Source organism: Macaca fascicularis, chromosome 1, assembly GCF_037993035.2.
Source record: "Macaca fascicularis isolate 582-1 chromosome 1, T2T-MFA8v1.1".
Classification (NCBI taxonomy): Eukaryota; Metazoa; Chordata; class Mammalia; order Primates; family Cercopithecidae; genus Macaca; species Macaca fascicularis.
Genome location: NC_088375.1, coordinates 206,003,576 through 206,017,157, shown reverse-complemented (window position 1 = coordinate 206,017,157; position 13,582 = coordinate 206,003,576). Strand labels below are relative to the sequence as shown.

The 13,582-nt window shown below is 40.3% G+C and overlaps 1 protein-coding gene across 50 annotated transcripts in view; it reads left to right on the top strand.

Moving 5' to 3' along the window:
• Positions 1-13,582, top strand: part of EPB41 (erythrocyte membrane protein band 4.1) — a 232,990-nt gene that overhangs the window by 124,323 nt on the left and 95,085 nt on the right. For all 50 annotated transcript variants that reach the window (XM_074014542.1, XM_074014591.1, XM_074014624.1 and 47 more), the window contains 2 exons: positions 3,504-3,579; positions 6,350-6,568. In XM_074014542.1, coding sequence (XP_073870643.1) covers positions 3,504-3,579; positions 6,350-6,568 — 295 coding nt within the window. The remainder of the gene's footprint in view (positions 1-3,503; positions 3,580-6,349; positions 6,569-13,582) is intronic.

The window sequence follows — 13,582 nt, the reverse complement described above, 5'->3', positions numbered from 1 at the left end:
CGGATCTCAGCTCACTACAAGCTCCGCCTCCCGGGTTCCCGCCATTCTCCTGCCTCAGCCTCCCGAGTAGCTGGGACTACAGGCGCCCGCCACCTCGCCCGGCTAGTTTTTCGTATTTTTAGTAGAGACGGGGTTTCACCGTGTTAGCCAGGATGGTCTCGATCTCCTGACCTCGTGATCCGCCCGTCTCGGCCTCCCAAAGTGCTGGGTTTACAGGCTTGAGCCACCACGCCCGGCCAATCACGCAGGTAATGTATACCCATTGTAAGAAATTTAAACATTATAGGAAATTATCATGAAGAATGTAAGAGTCCTCTAAATCCTGTCCTCTGGATACAATCACTGTTAAACTGATATAATCTGCAATATTTTTTTCTAGGCACATATAAATTTTGCATTTTAAAAACACAAGTATATGGCCGGTTGCGGTAGCTCACGCCTATAATCCCAGCACTTTGGGGGCCAAGGCAGGCAGATCACCTGAGGTCAGGAGTTCAAGAGCAGCTTGGCCAACATGGTGAAACCCCATCTCTACTTAAAATGCAAAAATTAGCTGAGTGTGGTGGCAGGCGCCTCTAATCCCAGCTGCTCGGGAGGCTGAGGCAGGAGAATGGCATGAACCTGGGACGCGGAGCTTGCAGTGAGCCAAGATCGCGCCACTGCACTCCAGCCTGGGCGACCAAGTGAATCTGTCTCAAAAAAAAAGAAAAAAAAAATTATTATAGATTCTCAACAATAAAATTTTTTCCGTATTTCAAAAAATACAGAGAATAGAAGAATGACATTTATCTATTGCAGAATTAACATTTTTTATTAAAAATAGAAAGTACAGGTAAGATTTGTCTGTTTTCCTCTCAGTCCCATCTCCTTCTCTCCCTATCCATAGAAATCTATTGTTATGAATTTGAGGTGATACCTTTCAATCCATTATATATATATATTTTTTCATATATCCATACTTACATACCTATAGTATCGCTTTGTTTTTTTTTTTTTTAATCTCCCTCAGACCCAGCCTTACCCGTTTGGACCTTTTTCTGAGGTTTGTCAATCTGTTCTTCCTCCTAGCTTAATTTTTAGCTTTGATTATTCTCTTGGTTCTGGATAAGAAAGATCACCCTTCCTGGATGGGCGTGGTGGCTCATGCCTGTAATCCCAGCACTTTGGGAGGCCAAGGAGGGTGGATCACGAGGTCAGGAGTTTGAGACCAGCCTGGCAAACATAGTGAAACCCCGTCTCTACTAAAAATACAAAAAATTAACCGGGCGTGGTGGCACATGCCTATAATCCTAGCTACTCAGGAGGCTGAGGCAGGAGAATCACTTGAACCCGGGAGGCGGAGGTTGCAGTGAGCCAAGATGATGCCATTGCACTCCAGCCCGAGAGACAGTGCAAGACTCCATCTCAAAAAAAAAAAAGAAAGATCACTCTTCCTGTCTGGAATAGTACAGAGCAAAAGCAAGAAATCCGTATACCTTCCATATATATTGTAAGTTACTGATACGTAATTTCTACAAATTATGTCTTAAAATATAACCCATGTCTTTTCCTTCCTTCTCTTCTTTCCCTGCAGAGGTCACCACTGTCCAGAATTTTGTGTTAATGATTCCTTTGAATTTTTCGAAATGCTTTTTATTATCTATGAATGTATACCTAAAAATATGTTTTGTTTTATCTTTTTGAACATTGTATAAACTAAATTATGTAACAGGTAATCATGTGCATTTTCCTTTCCTTACTCAGAGTAATTTTTGTAATTCCTCCCTGTTGAAAAAGAAAATTTGCCGGGTGCAGTGGCTCACACCTGTAATCCCAGCACTTTGGGAAGCCAAGGCGGGTGGATCACCTGAGGTCAGGAGTTTGAGACCAGCCTGACCAATATGGTGAAACCCCGTCTCTACCAAAAATACAAAATTAGCCAGGTGTGGTGGCATGCGCCTGTAATCCCAGCTACTGAGGCGGCTGAGGGAGGAGAACTGCTTGAACCTGAGAGGTGGAGGTTGCAGTGAGCCGAGATCACACCATTGCACTCCAGCCTGGGCAACAAGAGCAAGACTCCGTTTCAAAAAAAGAAAAAAAGAAAATAAAAAGAAAATTTAACAAGCAATTTTTTTTTTTTTTTTTTTTTTTTTTTTTTTGTGAGACAAAGCCTGGCTCTGTTGCCCCGGCTGGAGTGCCGTGGCTTGATCATGGCTCACTGCAACCTCTACCTCCCAGGCTCAAACCATCCTCCCACCTCAGCCTCTTGAGTAGTTGGGAATACAGGCACGTGCCACCAGGCCTAGCTTTTTTTTTTTTTTTTTTGTAGATACTGGGTTTCACCTTGTTGCCCAGGCTGGTTTCCGACTCATGAGCTCAAGCGATCCACCTGCCTCAGCCTCCCAAAATGCTGGGATTACAAGCGTGAGCCACTGCACCTAGCCAATAATTCTTAATTTTTACTGTGAACGATATGAGTGACATCCTTATTTCTTCTTTTGCATTCCATTTCATGTTTTGAATGCTGACCTTTTTCCACACTAAACTGATTTCACAACAGATCATGATCCACAGTGTAAAAAATACTGATTTAGGAAATGTGCTTGGAAGAAACAATTGCTAGATTATAGGTTATGTTTATTTTCATCTTTACAATAAGATATTGCCAAATTGTTCTCTTTTAAATTGTTTGTGACAGTTTATACATCCCCACCAATATTATGTAGGAGTTCTTGGTTTCCTGTGTCCTTAGAAGGCAGCAATTTTTTTTTTTTTTTGAGACAGAGCCTTGCTCTGATGCCAGGCTGGAGTGCAATGGCATGATCTTGGCTCACCGCAAACTCCACCTCCCAGGTTCAAGTGATTCTCCTGCCTCAGCCTCTTGAGTAGCTGGGAATACAGTCATGCGCCACCATGCCCAGCTAATTTTTGTATTTTTTAGTAGAGACAGGGTTTCACCATGTTGGCCAGGATGGTCTTGATCTCTTGACCTCATGATCCACCCGCCTCGGCCTCTCAAAATGCTGGGATTACAGGCATGAGCCACCGTGCCCAGCCGGCAGTTTTTTTCAGTTACTAATTTTGTGACATAATTTCAGACTTTCAAAAGTGTTGAAAGAATGGTATAGAGTTCGTGGGGCCAGGTGCAGTGGCTCATGCCTGTAATCCCAGCATTTTGGGAGGCCGAGGCAGGCAGATCGCCTGAGGTCAGGAGTTTGAGACCGGCCTGACCAACATGGAGAAACCCCGTCTCTATTAAAAATACAAAATTAGCTGGGCATGGTGGCGCATGCCTATAATCCCAGCTCCTCAGGAGGCTGAGACAGAAGAATCTCTTGAACCCGAGAGATGGAGGTTGTGGTAAGCCAAGACTACGGCACTGCACTCCAGCCTGGGCAACAAGAGCGAAACTCCGTCTCAAAAAAAAGAAAAAGAAAAAGAGAAATGTTTGAATAATTTGAAGTACTTCCAATAATTAGAAACTTAGGTATAAACATAAAATTATTTTGTGTTTATTTTTATAGGTGTCCCTTGGAATTTTACATTTAACGTAAAGTTTTATCCACCTGACCCAGCACAGTTAACAGAAGACATAACAAGGTAAATAAGTAATAGTTAAACATGTAATTTTTCATATAGTAATGTATATGATCAGATAGTAATTCTTACCCACATAAGCTCTGCTATTTCCCTATTCAGAACGGAAGAAAAATAATGATATTAAGCAGCTTAAGATTGAAAGTTTCTGGTCACTTCAAGGCAGGCATGCAAATAAGTGAACCTAAAAGCCTTAAGCATCTGTGACCTGTATCACAAATATCAGCAAATTGGCAGGGGAACTGGCCTTGCTTATCATGGATATGCCGAGCTGTGGGCAGGGCTCCTACCAGCACGCTCCAAAGGGCAAGACACAAATGTCATGGTAAAATGGCTCTACTTTTTTTTTTTGTTTATTTTTTGGGGTCTCTTTTCATACTCCTTTCCCACCATGTTCCTTCTTTTTGTTGTTGTTTTTTGTTTTTTGAGATGGAGTCTCACTCTTCTCTCCCAGTCTGGAGTGCAATGGCGTGATTCTGGCTCACTGCAACCTCAGCCTCCTGGGTTCGAGCGATTCTTTTACCTCAGCCTCCCGAGTAGCTGGGATTACAGACATGCGCCACCATGCCCTGCTAATTTTTTTTTTTTTTTTTTGTATTTTTAGTAGAGGCGGGTTCTCACCATGTTGGCCAGGCTGGTCTCAAACTCCTAACCTCAGGTGATCCGCCCACCTCGGCCTCCCAAAGTGCTGGTATTACAGGCTTGAGCCACCACACCCTTCTTATAGGTATCAAAAAAACTGAAAGTCTGAGTGTTATTATTTCTTCCTATCTCCCTTTTAAAATGTTTGATGAAGTACTTGATGCCCTGAACTGAATCTTCCTTGGAGCCCACCTAATTTATGAAATCTTGTACTCTTTAAAAACAGCCTACTGGCCGGGCGTGGTGGCTCAAGCCTGTAATCCCAGCACTTTGGGAGGCCGAGACGAGTGGATCACGAGGTCAGGAGATCGAGACCATCCTGGCTAACACGGTGAAACCCCGTCTCTACTAGAAAGACAAAAAACTAGCCGGGTGAGGTGGCGGGCGCCTGTAGTCCCAGCTACTTGGGAGGCTGAGGCAGGAGAATGGCGTAAACCCGGGAGGCGGAGCTTGCAGTGAGCTGAGATCCGGCCACTGCACTCCAGCCTGGGCGACAGAGCCAGACTCCGTCTCAAAAAAAAAAAAAAAAAAAAAAAAAACCGCCTACTGATGTCTTAAGAAAATGGCTTTTATTGGATTCTATAAAAATATTAACTAAAAAAGAAAATAGAAAATCAATATATTATAAAGTACTACTGTGCATATTTATATTCATGACGTCTTGCGTAGGGTCTTATCCATAGTAGATGCTTGGCAAATGTCTGTTAAATTAAACTGTTGGTTGTTGAGTAACTGCTCTCTATTTCTGATTTTGCTGCCAACTGTCTGATTCCAGGCAGATTTAGTCTTTAGGCCTAGATAGTTTCCATACTCTCAAATAAGAGAATAGACTAACCTCTTTAAAAATCTGATTAAGTTCTATACAAAGTCAATACCATTTTTTTCTTATTATTTGTCATCTAGTCATCCTCAGTACATTCTTGAAGTTGAGATGCCAGATCTCTGCCTTAAAAAATCCCTTTGGTTATTTCTTTTTCACAATAATATTTGTCTTTTGGAGTTGCTACTTAATCGTCTTTCTTCATCTAGGCTTATGTATAAAACAAAACACATTTCTAAAAATCTTTCCTAATTATTTACATTTTAGAGGAGTTTAAAATTTTTGTGCCTTGTTTGGCATTGTTCTGACATTTAAAAAAACATGTATGTTGTGACTAATTAGAGCAAAATGTTATTTACTATCTTATAATAGAAGCAAAGATATGATTCTAATTAATTTAGGAATTGTCAATTTAATAATACTTTCCTGTTTGGTAAAACAGTCTGAATTGGTCAACTCAGTCAATTAGAACATGTGGTAAGGAAGTCAGGGCCATAGGTGGCGAACGTTACACTGACAGAGAGAAAAGTGTCTGAACGTGGTAAGGCACTCAGTTGGTTTGTTGGACTGAACTGTTTTAACTGCAAACTGTGCAGTTCCCAACAGTGTAGCACACAGATGGAATTAGTCTTACAAGGTGGCTAATAGTATGTAGAAGGCTGCATGCGACTTAACTTATCTTGGAGAGAAGATACACCAGAATGTTTATATCCTAGTGAAAATATGTCAGTAATGTCATCTTTATATATGAAGGACTATGTCTGCACACTTGGCATAGCAATGTGACAGAAAAGAAAGGGCCTGGTTTTGGAGCCAGTCTTTATTACTACCTGACACTGAGCACGCTAAGCTTCTGAGCCGCTTCCTCATCTACAATCTGGCAATGATACCCACCTCACAAGTTGTGTCTGTGTGTGTGTGTGTGTGTGATTAGGTGAGATAATTTATGTATCTGTGGTACTTAGTATACTTAAAAAAATATATTAGTTTCATTACTTCCTTTAGACTTCCCCAGCTTTTCCTCTTTCTAAACATGTGTCCAATATAGTTACAGTATTTTTTTAAGTTTTAATATGGAAAAATTTCAAACACACAGAAAGAGAAAAATAATAGTGCAATGAACTACCATATACCCACTACCTAGATCGAACAGTTATTAATATTATCTCATATTTACTTAATCGCTTTCTTTTCTTCTGTCTCCTTATTTTTTCTCTCTCTCCCTTTCTCTTTCTCCTCTTTTCTCCTTTTTCTTTCTCTATATTTTGTTGTTGCTGTTGCTGACATAACATTTTTTCTCTTTTGCTGTAGATATTATTTATGTCTTCAGCTTCGGCAGGACATAGTTGCAGGACGGCTGCCCTGTTCCTTTGCAACCTTAGCATTATTAGGTTCTTACACCATCCAGTCTGAACTGGGAGACTATGACCCAGAACTCCATGGCGTGGATTATGTCAGTGATTTTAAACTGGCTCCAAATCAGACCAAGGAACTTGAAGAGAAGGTCATGGAACTGCATAAGTCATACAGGTGAGTATGTCTACAGGGTTTGTTCGGTGTTTGTTTTGGCAATGAGTTTAAACACTTAACATGGTATTGGTTCAGTGTTTGCCTAAGAGGGAGCATCGTGCCACAGAAAGAGTCCGTGTGAACTCAGTTTCCTCCACTGTTTGACTTTGGGCAGGTTACTTAACCTCTCTTAATCTAAACTTTCAGATTTCTCATCAGATTAATGGTCATTGCGTTGTAGGATGAAAACTAAATGAAGTAATATATGTAAAGCGCTTAGCACAGTGGCTGGCTCAGTGCTCAGCAAATGGCAGCTATTATTATTTTTGTTTCCTTATCTTTTATTTTTTATCAGATTTAAAGCTCATTATGCTGCATTAGGTACCTTGAGATCCTTAGAGCAGGGGTTTTTAATTTGAGATCTTTATACACGGATAGATTTCAGAGGGCCCATGAAACTCTTGGAAGTATTTTTAAAAGTCTTTATTCACCGACTATACTGCTTTTATACATGAAAATGATTGGCAATGTTGGGCGTTATCAAGTGATCAAGAGCAAGAGTTTACAGTCAGTCTGAGCTGGGTTGAAATCTTGACCTTGGTTCCAACCTTGTGAGCTTAGGTCTTTCAATTATAACTTCTCTGAGCCTCAGGTTTCTTATATTTCTGATGGAGATTATCACCTCAGAGAAAATAGGGGGATTGCTAGGTTTAGAAAAGGTATTGTGGGCTGGGCGTGATGGCTCACACCTGAAATCCTAGCACTTTAGGAGGCCGAAGCAGGAGGATCACTTGAACCCAAGTGTTTGAGACCAGCTGGGCAACATAGCAAGACCTCATCTCTACAAATAATTTAAAAATTAGCCAGGCATGATGGTGCACACCTGTGGCAAGTAGCTGAGGTGGAAGGATAGCCTGGGAGGTCAAGGCTGCAGTGAGCTGAGATCACACCATTGAAAGGTAATGTGTGTAAAATACTGAATACAATGGCACAGTGTCTTTCACATTGTAAAAAATTCAGTAAATATTAGCTAATATTAAAGTGCCAGAATAATTTGTGTTTCTTCCTACCATACATTCATTGTTACTTGAGTGACTTGCTATAGCTTAGTTCTATAAACTGCCTTAGCATATTAATGTGAAAGTCTGACCTTGGCCTTGAGTTAGTACCCTGAGTTATGTTAGCATGAGTTAGGTTACAAAGCTTCAAAGGATCACACTGCTCAAAGAGAAATCCAAAGAGTGGTGTTGGTAGGCTTGCCATGGTAGTAAAAAATATTCTTTCCAGCCTTTGAGCCATTTTGTTCTAAATAGGATTGCATGGATTGGGATGCTTCAAATGAGAGAGTTGTAACTTAAGGTGTCCCAATTCTAGGTGTGTTATTGCCCCTGTAGGTTCAGGTTCCTCAGTCATGAGGACCATACTAAGGACTTTAAAGTCTACAACCCACATAGCAGGAGTCTTATAAGAGTTACCCATCTCTCTCAGCCTCACACTATTTCCAAAGAGAACTGCACGTTTGCTTTTTAAGTTTGGACTTATTCCAGTACCAATGTCTATAATCACTAAATACACCACTTTCAACTTGTTGATGATTATAACTTAAGCATGTTACATTGTCTTTGAATACATTTTTATTGTTTTTATTTTTCATTTTTATTTTTATTTTTGAGGCGGAATCTCAGTCTGTTGGCAAGGCTGGAGTGCGGTGGCGCGATCTTGGCTCACTGCAACCTCCACCTCCCGGGTTCAAGCAATTCTCTGCCTCAGCCTCCGAGTAGCTGGGATTACAGGTGCCCACCATCATTCCTGGCTAATTTTTTGTGTTTTTAGTAGAGATGGGGTTTCACCATCTTGGCCAGGCGGGTCTTGAACTCCTGACCTCGTGATCCACCTGCCTCGGCCTCCCAAAGTGCTAGGATTACAGCACTTTTATTTATATTCTGGTTATGATTCTCAACATTTATATATATAAAGATATATGGATATATAAAAAATATATGCATATATACATAGAAAAGCAAGTACTGGAAAGAAAATAATTAGAATGTCAATACTGTAGGGAAGTATTTTTATTATCTAATAATTTAAAAATATTTTTTATTAATTATAATATAACTTTGGGCATCAGTAAAATAGTAAAAGAAAATATTTACTGCTGCCATAGAGCTGAACCGCAGAAAATGATGATGTCAGATTATGATTGATACTTGAAATCTGTCTCTGATGTTTTTTTTAAAGAGAGATGGAGTCTCACTCTCGCCTAGAGTGGAGTGCAGTGGTGTGATCATAGCTCACTGCAGCTTCAGTTTCCTAGGCTCAAGTGATCATCTCACCTCAGCCTTCTGAGTAGCTAGGACTATAGGTGTGTGCTAACATGTCCAGCTAATTTTTAAATTTTTTTGTAGAGCTGGTAGTTTCACCATGTGGTCCAGGCTGGTCTCAAACTCCCGGCCTCAAGACTTCCAAGGTGCTAGGACTACAGACATGAGCCTCTGCGCCCGGCCTAATGAGTCTTTTAATGGTTATCTGATCATAATAGAATCTCAGGTTTGAGAGGACTTATAGTCTCTCATCTAATGCTTGATTCTTCTTTATAGAATTGTTATATAATCATCATAATAAGTAGCCAGTTATTGTGCATCTATTCTTACGTGCCAGATACTATGATAAGCGCTTTATGTACAGCATCACGTTTAATCTTTATAACCACCCTTTGAGTTAGGACAACGGTCCTCAAAGGGTGGTCTATAGACCCTGGAGATCTTCAAGATTCTTCAAGGGGTCCATGAGGTCAAAATTATTTTTGTAATAATGCTAAGATGTTATTTGCCTTCCTCACTGTGTTGAAGTGGGTGGGGCACAAATCAAGGCAGTTGTGGCAAACTGTACTAATAGTCATTATATTGTTCTCCAGCATGCACTTGCAGTTAAAAAGAAAGCCAGCTTACCTTAGAATTTTCCTAATGAAGCAGCAAAAAGTATGAATTTTATTAAGTCTTGAATACATTTCTATTTAATATTCTGTGTGATTAGATAGGAAGTACACACAAAGCATTTCTGCTGCATACTGAAGCACGACAGTTGTCTCAAGGAAAAGCACTTGTGCAATTGAGTTGTGAGCTGAATTGGCCATCTTTTTTTTTTTTTTTTTTTTCCTTTTTTTAGATGGAGTCTCACTCTGTAGCCTAGGCTGGAGTGCAGTGGCAGGATCTCGGCTCACTGCAAGCTCTGCCTCCTGGGTTCACGCCATTCTCCTGCCTCAGCCTCCCGCGTAGCTGGGACTACAAGCACCCATCACCATGCCTGGCTAATTTTTTGTATGTTTAGTAGAGATGGGGTTTCACCATGTTAGCCAGGATGGTCTTGATGTCCTGACCTTGTGATCCGCCTGCCTCGGCCTCCCAAAGTGCTGGGATTACAGGCATGAGCCACCACTCCTGGTGGCCATCTTTTCTGTGAAACACCATGTTTTCTTGAAAAAATGACAAACTATGATTATTTGAACTTGGTTATTTGACATACATATTCTCAAAAATGAAAGGAGCTACTACTTTTAGGAAAGCAACTGACAGTATTTGTTGCTAATGACAAAATTGAAGCATTCCGGTAAAAATTACAATTTTGGAAAACTTTTATATATCCCCATGATCTTGACAGCTTTTAAAGACTTTTCTGCTAAGGTCGGTGGTAATTTTAATGAATGTGATTTTTTTATACACATATTGTATCAAGGTTTGGAACATTTTCCTAACTTGGTGAACAAGTATTTTTCAGATTAGAAATGCACAATGTTAAATCTTGCACAGGTAAAAGATTCAAAATGCAAGATAGACCAATGGATTTTAATGTAACAGTACAAAAGGTTCATTGATAAATTTCTACATTTCACATTGAAAATTATCTTTAAGAAACTGCCATTGATAAGTTTTAGTGTAATACCAGAAAAGAATATTTTAGGCCAGGCCTAGTGGCTCATGCCTGTAATACCAGCACTTTGGGAGGCTGAGCAGGCGGATCACAAGGTCTGGGGTTCGAGACCAGCCTGGCCAATATGGCAAAACCCCGTCTCTACTGAAAATACAAAAATTAGCTGGGCATGGTGGCGAGCACCTGTAATCCCAGCTACTTGGGAGGCTGAGGCAGGGGAATCACTTTAACCTGGGAGGCAATGGTTGCAGTGAGCTGAGATCATGCCATTGCACTCTAGCCTGAGTGACAAGAGCAAGAGTCCGTCTCAAAAAAAAAGAATATTTTAAATTCATAGTCACCCCTTTTCCAACTACATGTCTGTGTGAGATCAGATTTCTTCACATACTGCCAAATCAATATATTGCAACAGATTGAATGCAGAAGCAATTGGGAGAATTCAGCTGTCTTCTATGCCAGACATTGAAGAGATTTGTGAATATGTAAAGCAAAGTTACCTTTTCATTACTTTTTCAGAAAATATTGGTATTTTTCAGAAATTATGTTATTTATGTTAAAAAAATAATGGGATTACTGTTATTTTATTTTATTTTGAGATGGAGTTTCACTCTTTTCACCCAGGCTGGAGTGCAATGGTGTGATCTCGACTCACTGCCATCTCCGCCTCCTGGGTTCAAATGATTCTCGTGCCTCAGCCTCCCGAGTAGCTGGGATTACAAGTGCCTGCCACCACGCTTGGCTAATTTTTGTATTTTTAGCAGAGACAGGGTTTCACCATGTTGGCCAGGCTGGTCCTCAACTCCTGACCTCAGGTGATTTGCCTGCCTTGGCCTGCCAAAGTGCTGGTATTACAGAGGTGAGCCACCGTGCTTGGCTAGATAACTGTTACTTTTTAGAAAATTAATAAGCATTTTAAATTTTCCTTAGTTAAAACAATTTTAATATAGTGAATACTAATAGCTATAAGCCACATAAAGAAAAGCTCTTGGCCAGGTGCAGTGGCTCATGTCTGTAATCCCAGCACTTTGGGAAGCCAAGGCGGCCAGATCACCTGAGGTCGGGAGTTCAAGACCAGTCTGACCAATATGGAGAAACCCCGTCTCTACTAAAAATACAAAATCAGCTGGGCATGGTGGCACATGCCTATAATCCCAGCTCTTCAGGAGGCTGAGGCAGAAGTATCACTTGAACCTGGGAGGTGGAGGTTGCGGTGAGCCAAGATAGCGCCATTGCACTCCAGCCTTGGCAACAAAAGCGAAACTCCATCTCAAAAAAAAAGAAAGAAAAGCTCTTTAGGGTCCTCAATAATTTTTACAATAATTGTTAAGAGAATAAAGAGGTCCTGAGATCAAAAAAGTTTGAGAACCACTGAGTTAGGGCAATAGGGCACCATAGTTAAAAGCTTGAGCTCTGGAGTCAGCCTTTCTTTAAATTCATACTCCATTCCTTGTTAGCTGTGTGCCTCTCGGTAAGTTACTTAAGTTCTCTAAGCTTTGGTTTTTTCATCTGAAAAGTAAGGGCAATAATGTGAATTTTCTAATTATTAAATCAGAAAATTTATATAAAGTGGTTAGTACAATGACAGTATATAGTGAGAGTTCAAATATCTGCTAGGATAATAGTAATTCTCGGCCGGGCGCCATGGCTCACACCTGTATCGCAGCACTTTGGGAGGCCAAGGCAGGTGGATCACGAGGTCAAGAGATTGAGACCATCCTAGCCAACATGGTGAAACCCCATCTCTACTAAAAATAGAAAAATTAGCTGGGCGTGGTGGCGTGCACCTGTAGCCCTAGCTACTCTGGAGGCTGAGGCAGGAGAATCGCTTGAACCCAGGAGGCGGAGGTTGCAATGAGCTGAGATCGTGCCACTGCGCTCTAACCTGGGTGACAAAGTGAGACTCCATCTAAAAAAATAATAATAAATAAATAAATAAAAATTCTTATCCTCACTTTACAAGTGACGAATGTATGTGTCTTGGTTTGGAGAACTAGTTTTAAACCTTTATCAGAATTTAAACCCAGTTAGGTGAAACAATCTCAAGGGACAAATGGCTATAGTTCAGTTGACGTTCTGTTAGGGATGTGGTAGAAATTGAGCAATAATGGATCACCATGACCAGAACATTTAGGAGTCTGTCATCTTGGAATTTACTTGCTCCTTTTTGGAAAGATTTGCAACCCTCACAAACCCAAAGGAACAATTTAATTATGTCCAACAACATGGGATTTTAACTAATCCAAAGAAACTTCCCGCTGATGCATATGCATTTTACTATGCATTGGAAAGTGCAGTACAAGCACTTCTCAAATAGAAGACAGCCTGCGTAAATGGAATCCTTAGTAGTGGCCCTGTGCCCAGACTGGGATTTTAAAGCTGTAATTAACACTTTAAATTTACACTAGCAAATCAAGCTTTAAAATTAATCGCCCTCCGTTTATGGGTATTAGGAAGGTATGTAAACTTGTCTATTGTCCCCCACTTAATTATTTGAAATCACAATCCTTAATTAGGAGATATAGCAAACATTATTAAAAGGCGGTCACATAACACTGGTACTCACTGAATAGCTCTATCCTGATCCCACTTGCTCGAAATAAATGCAGGGAAAGTTTATTGTAACTTCTGTTTTTAATGAGCAAGAGTTAACCAGTGCCAGAGCTTCCTCGTTAGGTACTTTTGTAAGCTCAGTACTTGCAAGTAGTAAATTATTAGGTGGTACTGAATAAATTCAAGACAGTACTTTTAATGGTTTAGAGGTGTCTAATCTCTTCCCAGCTGGTTTGTTATGACTTTCAAAGGTCTTGGAAATTTTAGGGAAAACCTTGATCATTAAAATTTAAAGCAAAAAGTAATTTATTTTGTGATATTAATTTTTCAAATATACGTGTTGTGTTAACATGCACAGATGTCTGTGGGTGGTGAGATTATAGATTTTCTTTTCTGTGCTCTTAATGATATTTTCCAAATTTTAAACAGTAAATGTGTATGATTTTTATAACGGAAAAAGCTTTCTAGCAACACTAGATGGGGCAGAACAAGGTAGTCATCCATGCAGAGGGGCAGTCTGGCTTGGAATATTGAGGCCTAAGCAGAGTGAGGAGT